Source organism: Pantherophis guttatus, chromosome 4 (assembly GCF_059756535.1).
Source record: "Pantherophis guttatus breed Tessera chromosome 4, ASM5975653v1, whole genome shotgun sequence".
In the NCBI taxonomy this organism is placed as follows: domain Eukaryota; kingdom Metazoa; phylum Chordata; class Lepidosauria; order Squamata; family Colubridae; genus Pantherophis; species Pantherophis guttatus.
Window position 1 is genome coordinate 22,664,855 of NC_142066.1, and position 17,285 is coordinate 22,682,139.

A 17,285-nucleotide genomic window follows, 5' to 3' on the forward strand; every position below is an offset into this window, starting at 1 on the left:
ATGCACTAGGGCTTATTTTCTGGTTAGGTCTTATTTTGGGGAAAATACAGTACTAAATGCACCCATCTGGCTGACAATCTTAACTGGGGCTTATTTTGGGGGTAGGACTTATATTATGAGCACCCTGAAAAATCATGCTAGGACTTATTTTCCGGTTGGGTCTTATCTTCGGGGAAACAGAGTAATTGTCAATCTCCACACCCAAGACCTTCTCTGATACAGTGCTTCCAAGCCATGGTCATATTAAAAACAGTTTGGCACATTCTGCATTATAAAAAGGGAAGCTGTGTGTGCATTATCTTTGCCAAAGAAAGAAAGAATAAATTACCATTGTTGGAAAAAAATTCCCAGAAAATTCTTCCAATGAGAGGTCATCTCTTGGAGTTCTGCTGAATGCTCCATTCTAAGTATTTCTCCTTCTTCCTTCCCATTATGTAACTCAAAGACGAATGTATGTAGTTAACTGTGTGGTTCCCACACAAAATACACACAGATGCATCATGAGAAGACAGCAGAAACAAATTTTAATTTTAATTTTTAATTTTTTTTATTTTTATATGCCTGTCAGCCTCAGCTTTGCCTGCTTCAGCTGCCATAAGAAACGGGGGGGGGAGGGACTAGTTAAGGGGCGAAGGGGGGGAAGGTGCAAGAGGTGGTTTTTTTTCCATTGTAGGACGTGTCTTCCCAAGAAATGAAAGTGAATCTCCAAAGGGGCCGGCTGACCAACTGCCCTACATTCCTGATGAATGACAGTGCCAGACGTGATGCCACCTGACCTTTGGGAGACCTTTGGATTGGATGATGGTCAATGGACACGGGGGGGGGGGGAGAAGCTTAGTAGATGCTATTTCGCGCGTTTTGCTCACTTCCAGCTTTACCTGGGTTGCGATCATTTCATATTCAGTAAAAGTACTAATCTCTTCAAAATGATTGAGTTTGGGTTTTCCTTTCCTGGATATTGAAGGAAGCATACTGACATTAAGCTGGAAGTCACATCCAGTCATCTTGTTAAGAGACAATTTTGGTGGCCTGCACTTAAAAAAGACATAGAAGCATATGTGGCTAGCTGTTCAGTATGTGCCTCGGCTAAAAGATCTCCAGGAAAACCCCCTGGATTGCTGCAAAGTGTGGCTAGACCGAATGCCCCATGGAAGGAAATATCTATGGATTTTATTGTGGATTTACCAGAGAGTGAGGGCTGCACTGTCATTTGGGTAGTAACTGATTTGTTTTCCAAACAAGTACTTTTCATCCCTTGCTCAAAGATCCCTTCAGCAAAAACCCTTGCAAAACTGTTTATTCGGCAGATTTACCGACTACATGGATCTCCAAAAAGAATAATTTCTGACAGGGGTGTGCAATTTACCTCCAGTTTCTGGAAAGAGTTTTTGAAGTTGATAGGCTCCACCCAGGGGCTAAGTTCCAGTCACCACCCTCAGACAAATGGGGCCTGTGAAAGAACCAATGGGGTGCTAGAACAATACCTGAGATGTTACGTAAATTACCAGCAAGACAATTGGGTACACTTGTTGCCATTTGCAGAAGTGGCATATAATAATTCCGTACACAGTAGCACCGGATTCACTCCTTTTAAGGTCGTGTCGGGCCAGGATTTCGTACCCATTCCCGAGCTACCACAAGATGATCCCCAGAATCCCTCCTTGATGGATTGGATTGAACAATTAAAGAGCACATGGGCAGTGACTCGGAAGGCATTAGATGAGGCACACCGAGCCCATAAGGCGCAAGCCAATAAGAAAAGGTCCCCAGCTCACATTTATAAAGTGGGTGATAAAGTCTATTTATCTACTAAATACTTACAGACTACCCAGAAGTCCAAAAAGCTGGGCCCTAAGTATGTGGGACCATTTCGTGTGATTAGACTGATTAATCCAGTAACAGTTGAATTGGAATTGCCAAAAACGTTGAGACGTATACATCCTGTATTTCATGTTAGTTTATTAAAACCTGAACACTCGTCTCCCCTAAGGGCTGACCAAAGCACCCCTCCAATTCCCATTCTCATAGAGGGGGAGCAACATTTTGAAGTTAAGGAAATTTTGGATTCTAGGAAACACCATGGTAAAGTCCAATATCTGATAGCCTGGAAACATTTCCCTTTGTCTCAGGCTGAATGGGTGAATAAACGGGATATCCGAGCACCCAAGAAAATACAGCAATTCTATACCAAATACCCTGAGTACGCTCTTCTCCAGAGACTCAGGGCGGCTTACAATGCATTAAGCAATAGCCTTCATACTTTTGTATATTTTATACAAAGTCAGCTTATTGCCCCCACAAACCAGGTCCTCATTTTACCCACCTTAGAAAGGATGGAAGGGTGAGTTGACCTTGAGCCTGGTGAGAATTGAACTCGCAATAATTGCACGCAGCTGGATGTTAAATGCTGCCTTAGTAGGAGGCATTAGCCTCTTATGCCACTCAGGCTCCTTGAGTGGCATAGAACTCATCCAGCATTTTATTTCATGACAGAGAGGAAATCAAGTTTCAAGAGATCTATATATAGTCCCCCACTTATAACCATTTGTTTAATGACTGTTAAAAGTTACAAAGGCACTGAAAAAAAGTGACTTATGACCATTTTCCACACTTATGACCATTGTGACATCTCCATGGTCATGTGATTTACATTTGGATGTTTGGCAAAGGACTCATATTTATGACGGTTGCAGTGTTCCGGGGTCCTGTGATCACTTTTGGAACTTTGTAACAAGCAAAGTCAACGAGAAAGCCAGATTCGCTTAACAACCATGTTACGAACTTAACAATTGCAATGGTTCACTTAGCAACTGTGGCAAGATAGGTCATAAAATAGGGCACAACGTGGACAAGATATTTGTCTTGCTTAGCAGATTGTTGCATGGTTTTTCACAGAGTTTTAAGTACTATTTACTATCAGCCTGGTAAACAGGAATGCAATTTATAAATTCACAAAATGGGTAAATCTTATATGTCCCAAAGGTGCTTTTTTAAGAGGCAATTGGACTTTCTGGTTTTTCTTTGAAGATGTTTCGCTTCTCATCCAAGAAGCTTCTTCAGCTCCAGAAAGTCCAGTTGACTCTTGAAAAAGCACCTTCAGGACAACCATGACCTGGATGACTGAGAATTTTCATTGACATCATCCTTCATATTTTCTGCAGAGGAGGTACTGAAGAACCATCTTTTTCATGGCGGTAGTTATTTCCTTGTTCCGGAGGGTATAAATAATGGGGTTGAGAAGGGGAAATATGATGGTATGGAAGACAGAGACCACTTTATCAGGTGCATATTCATCAAAAGGACGGGCGTAGATATAGATGGCAGGACCAAACATGAAAATGACAATGGTGATGTGAGAATAGCAGGTGGAGAGAGCCTTGCTAGCTGATTCACCCACATTCTTCTTTAGCACCGTGAGCAAGAAGGCGTAGGAAACCAAGAGTGCCACAAAGCAGACCACAGAAATCAGGCCACTGCTGAAGATCATGACCATCTCCTCCATGAAGGAATCAGTACAGGTGATCCTCAGCACTTGAGTGATATCACAGAAATAATTGTCCAGTTCATTGGGCCCACAGAATGGAAGGCGGATAATTAGCATAACCTGGATGAAGGAATGGATAAAACCTCCAATCCAGGAAGCCACCACTAATATGTTGCAAAGTCTTCGGGTCATCTGGACTGAGTAATACAAAGGCTTGCAGATGGCGACATAGCGATCGTAGGCCATGACGGTGAGCAGAAACATCTCTGCAGCCCCCACAAAATGGAGGAAGAAAAGTTGAGCAATGCAGCCCCCGAAAGAAATGACTTTGCGCTCAGCGAAGAAGTCAACCAACATCTTGGGTGCAGTGATGGAGGAATACCAGATGTCCAAAAAAGCCAGGTTGGCTAACAGAAAATACATGGGGGAGTTGAGATGTGCATCTCCTCGAATGGTAATAATGATCAGCACATTGCTTGGTAAGACAATGAGGTAAAAGATGAGGAAGAGAGCAAAGAGAAAGAGTTGGATGTCACGTTCATGAGATAAACCTGTCAGTATGAACTCAGTCACGTAAGAACTGTTCTTCACTCCCATAGATGGTGGGTGAGATGGGGCAGAAGGTGCCTCTAGCATTACAGATTCAACCACTCTTGTTCCAGTGTTCATTTTCTGGATACAAAAGAAAAATGGAGCAGGGAAAAGTGAAGAAATGGTGGGGAAAAGAGTGGGAAATAAGAAACAGATCAACTGAATTAATAAGTCAAAGGACTGACATAAAGTAAGGACAGAATTATTCACATATTTCTCCAATAATTTTACCTTCCACTACTTTAGGTAAGGTACACTCACTAGAAGATGGGAAACATTTACTGAAATAAAGGGAGAGAGAAAAACCCCACAACAAACAGAAACATTGGAAAAGGAGGGGAAGAAAAAAAGAGAAAAGGACAATATTATAGGACATAGTAAGCAGTTCAGTTTTTAAACATTGCAATAAACATTGATGACAGGCTAGAATTGTGACAACCCCCCCCCCAATTATATTTAAAGTTCTCATTATATTTGCAATTCTATAGCCTTCTGATTTAAAGTTAAATAATACCGTCATAGAATAAGGCAATTATTTCATGGGGAGGGATTAGAGTTGGGAAATAAACAAATACAGCACTTATTTTTAATCCAGATATTAATCTAATTTAATTTAATATAGATATTAATCTATAGAGTGAAGTAAATAATGGCAAAATCTTATATCTTTGGTTTTCATCATGAAAAACCATTTCATGCTGAGGTATTCCAACTTTTTATTCTAAAATTCTTACCATTAATGGCTACTTTTAACTGTAACCATTAAGCCACTTTTTAAAATAAAAAATCCTGAATATTTAGGCCATTATTTCTCCTACTCAGAGCCTCCTTCGTAGATGAAATACTGTGGTAAATGAAATGATTTTCCAAAATTATAATGGAGGTAAGGTGATCTGCCTCTTTCTTAGTCTTTTCTTTCCCCTTTGCAAAAGGATGCTAGCAGGACTAAAATTTTACATGCAAAAGTTTTCTGAGTCTTTGATTCCTTTAATTAATAACATAACAAAATCTTGCAAAGAGATGCTGGATAACCTCATCCACCAGGAGAAGACAGAAAAATTATCTCAGTTCATACTGAGAAAAATTCAAACATTTTCACTGCAACCTGGTATTTCTTCCTTTTGAAACTATAATACTCATTATGCCACAACATGTATTGCTGTAGTTGCTGTAGTTTTTTAAAAAATCCTCCTATCTCTCTCAGTATCTTTTTTTGCTATGTTACTGATATCCCAATAACTCTTGATTTGTTCTTAAATCAGACATCTAGTCCAAAACCAGGAGCCATTTTTTCTAAATTTATTTATTTTGTCTGAAATGTTATATCTGGAAATGTCCTTAATCTTGATTCCTAATGATCTTTTTATTATTACCTTTATTGATAACTTATATATTTCTCATACTATGTTCAACTTACCCCCACACATACTTTCTTCTTCAAGGCAAAATTCCCATTACTGATTTAAAGATGCTAGAAGAAAAATTCAAAATTAAATAATAGCATGATGGTTCTATTAGGTAGCTGTGGAAATGCAACTTTTAAAGCCAGTTATTTCCTACTGCATGCAAGGAACATTCTCTGTGAGGTAAACTGCTATCAGAAAATAAAGGAGTATCTGATATCAATGGATAATTTGATGTCACAAATCCATTTATTGTGATTAACAAAGCTTTAATAATACATACCAGCAACAAAGTTGAAGAGCAACTCCTTTCTACCAACAAAGGATCTGCTGCTCTTGGAGGATCATCTTCTCAACAACATATAGATTGAGCTATAAAATTCAACAACATAATAGCTGAAGGATCTGGGATCAGGCAACACTTAAGGAATCACAGTACACAACTAAAAGATAGGTGAATTCTGTGGGGAATCATTAAAAGTGCAACTTGCCTCTTTCCCTTGAGGGATGAAGAAGACAAAATTTTAAGGATGTCCCCAGATAAGTCTAAAGGTTATACTCATAGCTGAACAATATGAAGGGTCTGTGAACAATATGCTGAGATTAAAAGACATTGATGTGTTGTTCCTTGTTGTCTGTTGACAGAAATTTGTCCAGAATTCTATAGGGACTTCCAATTGAACAGGAGGTTGGACTAGGAATCCTTCATGGTCCTTTCCAACTCTGTTAATCTGTTATTTTGTCATGGTAACCATACAAATACTATGCCGCAAGGGAAAGTTCAGGAGCAAAGCCGAAAATATCCTTGACCAGTCCTAACCTTGGAAAAACCAAAATGACCTTTCTCAGACTGAAGTCCTTAGTGGGAAAGTTATAGGACCACAAACAATTTTTTCATGTTTATATTTTTATGGCCTTGAAGGAAGTGTTCCACTCTCAGCTTCACTTTCCAGTTTTAGGGATCCAGATAAAAAGGGACTAGAAAAGGAAGGAAGAAAGACTATTTGCACGAGAAGCTAGAAAACAGCTCCTGATTTGAGTTGGCAATATTAGATAAAGACTTGCAACTATTCCCTTCAAAACTATGAAGGGAATAGTTGCAAGTCTACATCTACATCTACATCTCTTATATTTAACTGTTGTTTTAGGAAGGAATTAGGTAATCTGTAAAACAAAGCCCTGGATTCTAGCACCATATTTGGAAGCAAGAACAGTACTAAGGGCCTTATACAATATATAAGGGTTTTTCAGGGGTGGTTTATCATTGTCTTCTTTTTAGTGCTGAGAGAAAGTGTCTGGCCCAAGGTCACCCAGATGGCCTCAAGTGGGTCTAGGACTTGTGGTCTCCTGGTGTCTAGCCTGATGCCCTAACCATTACACCCTCTTTCCTTCCAATTATAGAAAAGGGCAAATGTGGGGCCTCAAGTGTATTGGTTTGAAAAAGACTAAATAAATACATGTATATAACTCTGTAAGCCAAATGTATTTCTTCCCTGCCTCTGGATTTGTGAGAAAGTAACTCATTTCAGTGACAATTAAGAAGAGAGCAGGGACAATATACACCCTTCTTTTCTAATAATGCTGCATCTATACTCAATCATAAGCTTTCCTTATAGGTAGAGAATCATGTTAGCTTGAGGTGTCAAAAAAAATCAGGGTCTGGTAACAGGTTTTCTGACTAGAAAAGCAAACACTTTGATAAGCAGCAGCTCCCTTGATTTGGTGCATAGGATGTCTACATCACAGATTCTTAACTTGGCAACTTTAAGACATGTGAATGTCAATTCCCAGAATTCTCCAACCAGCCATGCTGGAAAATGGAATGGAACTTCCACAGCTTATAATACTTCTTGCTCACTTTACTGGCAAATAGAAAATAATTTAAATGGATCCCAATGACTTTTCATGCAGTGGAAGTACAAGTATTGGCTGTTAACACTCCCATGATCTATATGTACCATGTTTCCTCAAAAATAAGACTGGCTCTTATATTAATTTTTGCTCCAAAAGACACATTAGGGCTTATTTTCTGGTTAGGTCTTATTTTGGGGGAAATATGGTACTAAATCCATCCATCTCACTGACAATCTTATCTGGGGCTTATTTTTGGGGGGGCAGGGCTTATATTATGAGCATCCTGAAAAATCATGCTAGGGCTTATTTTCTGGTTGGGTCTTATTTTGGGGGAAACAGGTTATCATTCATTTCATTTTAATCAAAGTGATTGGACTTTCTTGAATGAAAAGGACATGTCTAGAGACAGAGAGTAAATTTTCCTTGTCTTCCCTTGAGCTTTTCCAAAGCCACTTTGAAAACTTGGTTCCTCAGGGTATAAATGAAGGGATTCAGGACAGGTGTGGTGACTGTGTAGAGAACAGAAGCTGCTTTATCCAACGGAAAGCTGTAGAAGGGATGGGGATAAATATAGATGCAAGGACCAAAACTCAAGGTTACTATCATGATATGAGATGTATAAGTCGTGTTAGCCTTGATCTGGCCTGGAGAAAATTCTGTCTTGAGCTGAGTATCCCTGAGAGAAAGGGATGCCCAAGCTAGTGTTACCTTAGACATGGCAGCCAATAGCGTGACTTTGACCCAATTAGGAAGGAAATAGCAAATGACTTCTGAGAACATTGTCAAAAAAAACACTACGGACTTGCCCATGTAGTTCCCAGGAGTCAAAACTGATTTGAGGCATATATTCACACATGGACGCCAGTGGTGACATTCAATTTTTTTAACTACCAGTTCTGTGGGCATGGCTTGGTGGGCATGGTGTGGCTTGGTGGGCATAGCAGGGGAAGGATACTGCAAAATTGCTTAACACATTGTAAGCCGCCCTGAGTCTCCGGAGAAGAGTGGCATATAAATCAAATTAAAAAAAATATATCTCTATTTTCACCCCACTCCAGGGGGAGGATACTGCAAAATCCCCATTCCCACCCCACTCAAGGGCCAGCCAGAGGTGGTATTTGCCGGTTCTCTGAACTACTCAAAATTTCCGCTACCGGTTCTCCAGAACCTGTCAAAACCTGCTGAATTTCACCCCTGATGTACACAGACACATACAAACACACAAACAACTTCAGAGTGTCATGAGGAACAGGACCTTTGGGGAATGGCCCCATAGTTATGGAATGACCTTCCAAAGAAATTATCCTTGGCATCTAGGGTGAAGCATCTTCTGAAAGGTCTGTTAGAGTCAAAGATTCAGATATTGCATGATAACCCACTTCATGGATTTGAAGTCTCTTCTTGTCCCAAAGGTGCTTTTTCTAGAGGCAACTGGACTTTCTGATTTTTCTTTGAAGATGTTTCGCTTCTCATCCAAGAAGCTTCTTCAGCTCTGACTGGATGGTGGGGAATGGAAGGATTTATACTCCTTGCAAATGACAGCTGGTCATTTGCATTCTTTTAGTGAGTCCTTAAGGTCACCTGGAGGTTTACCAGTGTTATCAGGGTCACCTGAGCAAATGGGTGTGTAACAGGGATGAAATCCAGCAGGTTCTAATAGGTTCTGGAGAACCAGTAGTGGAAATTTTGAGTAGTTCGGAGAACCAGCAAATGCCACCTCTGGCAGAGTAGGGTGGGAAAGGAGATTTTGCAATATCCTTCCCCCAGGAGTGGGGAGGGAATGGAAATTTTGCAGTATCCTTCCCCTGCCATGCCCACCAAGCCATGCCCACAGAACCGGTAGGGAAAAATTTTGAATTTCACCCCTGGTATGGAGCCTTCTTGGAACTGTGCTGTAGGACTGAAGAAACTTCTTGGATGAGAAGCAAAACGTCTTCAAAGAAAAACCTGAAAGTCCAGTTGCGTCTTGAAAAAGCATCTTTGGGACAACCATGACCTGGATGACTGAGAGTCTCCATAGACAATAAGTCTTTTCTTGGTGTTCCAAAGCAAAATGTCAACATAGAATTAAAAAAGAATAATAGAATTGGAAGGAACATTGGAGGTCATCTAAAATCCAAGCCCCTGCTCAAGCAGGACCACCTATACCATGGGTATCAAACTCAATCATGTCACGTGACATATTGTGACGTATCACAACATTTGTTTGCTTTTGTGGAGCTGGGGTGGGTGTGGCCTGTGCATGATGCATCTGCCCCCGGGCCACCAGTCTGACAGGCCTGACCTATACCAATTCAAACAAACGGTTGTCTAGTCTCTTTTTGAAAGCCTGCAGTATTGGAGCACCCACAATTTCTGAAGGCCATTCCATTAGTTGATTTCTCTTACTATTAGGAAATTTTTCCTTAGTTCTAGGTTGCTACTTTCTTTGGTTAGTTTCCATCTATTGTTTTTTGCCTTGCCTTCTGGTGGTTTGGAAAATAGTTTGACCTGCTTGTCTTTGCAGGAGCACTTCCACTTTATTTATTTATTTATTTTATTTATTTATCAAATTTCTATACTGCCCTACTCCCGGAGGACTCAGGGCAGTGAACAGCCAAGATAAAATACAGATATTACAAACATTAAAAGTCCATTAAAATTATTAAATATTTTGGCCAAAAAACAAATTAAAACACCCAATTTATAAAACAAATCAAATGATTTAAAAAATTTAAAAGGGAGAGTTAGGCCATGCCAGCCTGCTGAAATAAGAAAGTTTTGAGAGCATGACGAAACGTGCGCAGATCCGGGATCCTCCGTATCTCTGGGGGGAGCTCATTCCAAATATTGGAACATTGCTATCACATCTCCCCTAGCCCTTCTTTTCACTAGACTAGACGTATAAAATTCCTGCAACTGTTCTTTGTATGTTTTAGCCTCCACCCCTGTAATCATCTTTGTTGCCCTTCTCTGCACTCTTTCCACAATTTCAACAACTTTTTTATATTGTGGTGACCATAACAGGATGCAGTATTCCAAGTATGGTCTTATTAAGGCTTTACAAAATAGTATTAGAACTTCACATGATTTTGATTCTATTCCTCTATTAATGCAGCCTCGGATTGCCAGGAAATGTACGTGAAGAAATGAATATTACACATTTTTTTTTAAATTTTTTTATTAATTTAAGAAACCACATAATACATTTATAAATGCAAGTAAAACAATTTACAACAAACATCATCTTTATAACATCTACCTATAATATCTGAATTGTTACAATATCAATATCCTATATTCTTCAATATACAATATTTCTCTCACCTTATATAATGATATTATTTTATTGATATCTCGTGTCTCTTTCTTAAATTTCATTTGATTTAAAACTTTATTTTACTCTATTGATATCTTTTCTTTTATTCAATTTCTCTTTCTTTCTTCTTCTCTTCTTTTTTCACTTCCCTCTAACCATTTATACCATTTTTGCCAGACTAAATAATATTCAGATTCTTCTTTTCCTTGGATCTCCTTGGTAAGTTTATCCATCTCAGCGCATTCCATAATTTTGGATATTAATTTCTCTTGAGTCGGGACCTCTTCTTGTTTCCAATTTTGTGCGTATATAATTCTTGCTGCAGTCAAAATGTGTGTTATTAAATATATTATTTCTTTTTCATATTTGCTTGTAGGTATTCCTAATAAATAAGTTTCTGGCTTTAATGGCACCTTTTGAGTTATTATTTGTTCTAGTTGCATTTTTATATTGTTCCAGAATTTTTTAGCTTTGGAACATGACCACCATATATGATAATATGTCCCTTTATGCGCTTTACATTTCCAACAGAGTGGAGATGTGCCAGGAAACATTTTAGAAATTCGCGCCGGTGGTAGATGCCACCTATAGAACAATTTATAAGCATTTTCTTTGTATGGTACAAATAGATAATATTACACATTTAAGTAAAGATAAATGATACTGTTTTATTGAATAATTGTTATTAAGATATCATTTGTAACACCTAGATAATTCTACATACATATCAATATTGTGATTAAATAAAATATATTTTAGAAATTGTGGTGACTTCTAGCAAACAGTTTGCTCATGATTAATTTCTAATGCCCCAAGGAGGAAAAATACTTCTAAAAACCCTGAATCTGCTCCATCTGAGAGTCTGGGTTTGTTGTTTATTTGTTTGTTTGTTTATTAAATTTTTATGCCACCCATCTACCCTGTAAGGTGACTCAGGACAGGTTCTAAAACAAATAGAAAAATAATAAAAATATTAAAGCATTAAAATTGTACAGATTAAGATTTTAAAAACTGTATGGGTTGCCATATCTGCATATTTATTTGCATCAAGAAATACTCACCTGCAGTATTCAGAAAAGATAACAAAAAAGAGCCATCAGCCCTGCCCTGCCCTGCCCAAGAATTTGTTGTCCAATTCCTCATATTTTCTTCTGTGGTGCAACAACAGGAAAAATGTATTTTTTCTGTACTTGGCTCATAGCCTCCCTCATATCTCGATTTCTTAAGGTATATATGATAGGGTTGAGAAGAGGAGTGATTATTGTGTAGAATATGGAAGCCAGCTTGTCTACACTGGTACTAAAGAGGGGGACAAGGTACACAAAGAGACATGGTACAAAAATGAGGCAAACTACTGTTAAATGAGAGCTGCAGGTGTACAGAGCCTTCCCTCCACTCTCTCTGAAATGTCCTTGAAGTGTGGTCAAGATGATGGCATATGAGATCAGCAAGATAATGAAGCACACCAGAGACAGCAGACCACTATTGGCCACCATGAGTATCTCAGTCACTCGAATATCTACACAAGCCAGTTTAACAATCTGTGGAACATCACAAAAGAAATTGTCCACTTCATTTGGCCCACAGAATGGCAATCGCAGAACTAAGAACACCTGGCTGCCAGAGTGAAGGAGTCCTCCAGCCCAACAGAAACACAACAGTCTAATGCAGCATGGACGGTTCATTGTGGTTGTGTATGTCAGTGGGTGGCAAATGGCCACATAGCGATCATAGGCCATGAGGGTAAGGAGGAGCATCTCTGAACCTCCAAGGAAGTGTAGGAAAAAGATCTGGGACATACAGCCCGCAAATGAGATGGTCCTGCTATAGGTGATCAGATCTGTTGCGACCTTGGGAACAACCACTGAACCCAAAGCAGTATCGATGATGGATAAATTAGCTAAGAAAAAATACATGGGTGACTTCAGAAGGTGTGGATCTATATACACTGTCAATATTATGAGAATGTTACCCAACAGCGTGGCAGCATAACATAGCATGACCAAGACAGATAGAAGGAGTTGGATGGGTCGAGATCTGGAAAGACCCAAGAAGGTGAATTCAGCAACTCTGGAGGCATTCATGAAGGTGACAGGACCTTGCAAGAGAAACAAGAGTAGTTACAACTTTCAGCACCTTCTCTTATTAGTTTATTGATAGAATAGAATAGAATAGATTTTTTTATTAGCCAAGTGTGATTAGACACACAAGGATTTTGTCTTGGTGCATATGCTCTCAGTGTACATAAAAGAAAATATACGTTCATCAAGAATCATAAGATATAACACTTAATGATAGTCATAGGGTACAAATAAGCGATCAAATCATATTAGGAAACAGTCAATATAAATCAGAAGGACATGGGTGATGGGAACGATGAAATTAATAGTAGTGCAGACTTAATAAATAGTTTGACAGTGTTGATAACATGGATCAATGAAAAATTCGAAATAAAATGAACCCATGATGACACATAGTGCAAAGAGAAGCAATGTTAACTTTAATATCTATTACAAGTCACCTTCCAGAATGCCTTTCACATGTCTACCTCAAGCCAGTTCATAGAAACTTGAGTTTTCATGGGCGAGTAGATGCTTTGCAATCTTTGGAAGGCTACCAATTCCCCACTGAGAAAGAAGCCAGAACTTCCACTAAATCTGAAAGCAGATTCTAAATTTTGCTCCCATCCAGTATAGATTAATTTATTCACTAATGTATTCCATTTTCATAATGGGAGAATTAAAACGAATCATTTCACATGCAGCTCATGAAGCAGAATGTTTTTCTGGAGAGATCACAGATAATCTCACTTCAGTAGCTTCTCAAACACAGAATAAATAGATATCTCCTGAATCTTTCCCACCAGTACTTCAGAGATCTCCAGATGTTTAAAAAATTAATAGTACTAATGACAGCAGTAGATCTAAGAAGCAGAGAAATCTAGCATAGAAAGGAACCATTCACCATCAAGTAAAAGCATCCTACAATTGCCCAGCTAAGGATGACAAGAAATGACTTTCCTATCTAACCAAAGTCCATCTAAGGTATCATTCTTTGCAAGAATCACTTGATTCTGAAGCTCTATGGAAAGTACTGAGTGGAAGTTAGATCCTCATTCTGCTTTTTTTCTAACCCATTTCTTGGAATTTTTCAAGGGGAAAATATAACACTTTAAATAGATCATGTCTGCTGATCTGGAATTAACTCCCACTGGAAAAATAAAGCCTTAGATATAAGTCCATGTGTGTAGCATACATAGTTCTAGATGATCAGATATTCATCTGACTTTTGACTTAATCCTGAAAACTCGATCCTGTATCAAATCTGATACTTCTGATCAGGAGACAAATAGAAGTACAAGAGTCAAGGTTTATTTACTCACTCATTGTAGCAAATCATTTTCAGAATCTTGAAAAATGTGTATGGCGATCTGATCTGAATGATCAGAAGTCAGCAAATTGTGTTGGGAGAATTATGCACCAGCTAAGTAGGTGTGTAGCTGAAGTCTGCTAGAAAATCTCTCTCCCCACCCCCTCTCTCTCTATCTCTCTATCTCTCTATCTCTGTTATGTTTAGATTTGCCTTCTCTTTTCTTCCTTGGGGTAGCTACTTACTTGCTTTCTTGCTTTTAAAACTGCACTGGATTTTAACTCAATAAATTCCTATGATATTAGAATAAAAGCAACTAGCACAGAAGGAACAGAATACTCATTATCATCCTATGCATTCCACCAAGTAATATAGGGCACATATGACATGTGTGTGTGGAGAGAGAGAGAGAGAGAGGGAGGGAGGGGGAGGGAGGGAGGGAGGGAGAGAAAGAGAGAGAGAGAGAGAGAGAGAGAGAGAGAGAGAGAGAGAGAGAGAGAGAGAGAGAGAATAAACTAACACTGTTTTATAGCTATTCTATAGGAGATGGCCAGCCTGAGCCTGAGGGAAGGGTGAAACACATCATCAGTCATGAGTCCCTGCACACCCACAAGAGATCTAAGTCCGGCCCACCCTGAATTCATTTCTATTCTTAACTCCTGCTAATTTCCCTTGACCGTTAGTAGTTTAGATTCTTGTAGAGTTCTTAAGCTTGCAATAAACCTTTAAACTCATTTGAACTGTCTGAATCTTCTGATTTCCCTAGCACCTGACATATCCCCCCCCCCCAAAAATGGATAAAACAATGCATTGGTATCCCACTCTAAGGTCTCTAGCAAAGTCCACCTTTAAACCATCCAATTTTCAGGGTCACTAACTGTCCATGACTTCTATCTCAGACATCATCTCAGCTCTAATTCCCAAGATGTATTGTTAACCTGTCCTATAGCATCTTTAGAATTGTGGTCCCTTGAGGGAATAAGGAAATAATAAAGGATAAAGGAAAGTTTAAGAGGGAAATCATAAATAAAGAATAAAAGGAGTGTTTCTGAACAATGATTTCAGATGCTTGTGTAACACGTAGCCCTCCATCTCACCATAATGGCAAGAAACTGATGAATCAAGATAACAAAAGTGCAGAAATGGAACTTATACAAATCCTTGTTCACAAAATTTCTGAAACCCCCTTCCCAAAACAGACAAGGTCTTCACTGCACATCAAAGCAACTCCAAATTAAATTGGAACTAGTAGCCCTGCTTTGTTCAGGACTAACCTACCTTCTACAAAGTTACTTTCTTTCTGAAACCAAGTGGGAGAATCTCACATTATCTGTTCATTCTAGTTGCTTAGAGAGACCTCCAAGTTGCAATAAAGATCACACCCACAGATGAGTTTCTAGAGAAGCCTACTATGATTACCTTATTTTTCTCTCTTTGGAAAATCAAGGACAAGTGTGACAAGGGAATGGCTCCTGCTTCTCCTGCCTCTACCACCCCAAGCAACACATAAGAAATATTTCAGTGGCCTCTTATTAAACCTTGGGAAAGTCAGTCTTTTGAGGCCCTTCCCTGGTCCCCGATCAAAATCAGATAATTGCAAAAGCAAAAGGAGATATTGCTGCAGGAAAGAGAGCAGACAGAAATATGGATTTTTTGTTTTGATGTGCTCCTAGGTACAACCAGCTGAATGACATTGTGGTTTGGGACAATGAGAGTTAGTGTGGGACAGTGATTCAAGGGCTTGACTGGCAGTTGAGAGACCCAGGTTCTAGTTTATACTTAGCAGTGGAAGCTCATTAAGTCTCTGGACAAGTCACTCTTTCTCAGTCCATCCTACTTAGCAAGGTTCTTGTACCTTGGGTGAAAAAATAGGAAGAGGAAGCAATATAAATGGGATACAAATATAGATGGGATACAAATCAAATAAATAAAGGATGAGTTCCTGTTGTGTCCTATACTGAACATAGAAATATAGTGGTTAAGTACATGTAGTTCTCAACTTATGACTGGTCATTTATGATGGACCCCCAAGAGGCGTCTACAACACATATTTAAAGTTCAAATGACCTTTGTTGGTTTCTTCCACCCTCCCCCCACACAAAGTTATATGATTGCTTTTTGTGTGTTTGTCAACTGACCCACATTTACAACAGTTTGCAATATCCTGTGGTTAGATGATTGTGATTTACCGTATTTTTTGGAGTATGAGACGCACCTTTTCCCCCTAAAAAAGTGGGTGAAAATCTGGGTGCGTCTTATACTCTGAATGTAGCCCCCACAGCCTCTGAAAGAGCTTGGTACTACAGTGGTACTACAGAGCCTTGGTACTACAGTGGTTTAAAGCACCCTGTTATTAACACAGCTGCCTGCAATTTACTGCTGGTTCGAATCTCAAGGTTGACTCAGCCTTCCATCCTTTCTAAGGTAGGTTAAATGAGGACCCAGTTTGTGGGGGCAATAAGCTGACTTTGTATAAATATACAAAAGTATGAAGGCTATTGCTGAACGCACTGTAAGCCGCCCTGAGTCTCCGGAGAAGGGCGGCATATAAATCAAATTAAAAAAAAAAATGGAGGTTTCAGAGGTTGAAAAAAGCCTCTGAAACGGAGCTTCAGAAAAAAAGCCAATGAAACGGAGCGAAACGGAGCTAAACGGAGCTTCAGAAAAAAAGCCAATGAAACAGAGCTTCAGGAAAAAAAGCCTCTGAAATGAAGCTTCAGAAAAAAAGCCTCTGAAATGAAGCTTCAGAAAAAAAGCCTCTGAAACGAAGCTTCAGAAAAAAAGCCTCTGAAACGGAGGCTTCAGAGGCTGAAAAAAAGGCATAGAGCTCACAACCAATGAACTTGTTGCTAAAATTCACCTCTGGGAACAGCTGATTGAGGGTATTCTGGGAGGCTGATTAGAAAAAAATCAGCTTTTTTATTATTTTCCTCCCCAAAAACTAAGGTGCGTCTTATACTCCAGTGCGTCTTACAGTCCAAAAAATACGGTATGTTTATTGCCAGAAACAAGTACTTAATTCTGGTTTCTGGCACAAAAATGCCCATTGAAGACAATGACTTCACTTTATAATTTTGGCATCACTTAACAACTGCCACAAAAATGTTGTAAAATTGGGTCAGACTCCCAAATAACCAGACTCTAAGTCATGTAGGGCTTCGCTGGTCATAAGAAGAGCCATAAGAAACTAGCAAGACAGTGCAGTTCACAAAGCAAAGGCATGCCTACCATTGACAACTTGTGGGTGTCTTAACTTTTGACCATCATGACATATAACAGAAATCCC

At 39.1% G+C, this 17,285-nt stretch overlaps 2 protein-coding genes across 3 annotated transcripts; both read right to left on the reverse strand.

Moving 5' to 3' along the window:
- Nucleotides 1-3,139: 3,139 nt before the first annotated feature.
- Nucleotides 3,140-4,081, reverse strand: LOC117662216 (olfactory receptor 4M1-like). The gene has a single exon (XM_034411532.3). The coding sequence runs from the start codon at nt 4,079-4,081 to the stop codon at nt 3,140-3,142; it is 942 nt and encodes a 313-aa protein (XP_034267423.2).
- A 6,568-nt stretch (nt 4,082-10,649) lies between these two features.
- Nucleotides 10,650-12,744, reverse strand: LOC132711562 (olfactory receptor 4Q3-like). Of its 2 annotated transcripts, XM_087894480.1 has the most exons (2): nt 11,826-12,717; nt 10,650-10,746 (listed from the first exon to the last, which is right to left on the reverse strand). In XM_087894480.1, exons 1-2 carry the CDS (start codon nt 12,712-12,714, stop codon nt 10,706-10,708), a joined length of 930 nt encoding a protein of 309 aa, XP_087750606.1. In that variant the 5' UTR covers nt 12,715-12,717; the 3' UTR covers nt 10,650-10,705. The 2 variants fall into 2 exon arrangements, with proteins under 2 accessions (XP_087750606.1, XP_060546911.2); XM_060690928.2 differs by lacking the exon at nt 10,650-10,746 and having other exon boundaries at nt 11,770-12,744.
- Nucleotides 12,745-17,285: the final 4,541 nt, after the last annotated feature.

Bases quoted from the DNA above. Each gene is read 5' to 3' on its own strand.
- LOC117662216 (XM_034411532.3), bottom strand. From the start codon at position 4,081: ATGGGAGTGAAGAACAGTTCTTACGTGACTGAGTTCATACTGACAGGT.
- LOC132711562 (XM_060690928.2), bottom strand. From the start codon at position 12,714: ATGAATGCCTCCAGAGTTGCTGAATTCACCTTCTTGGGTCTTTCCAGA.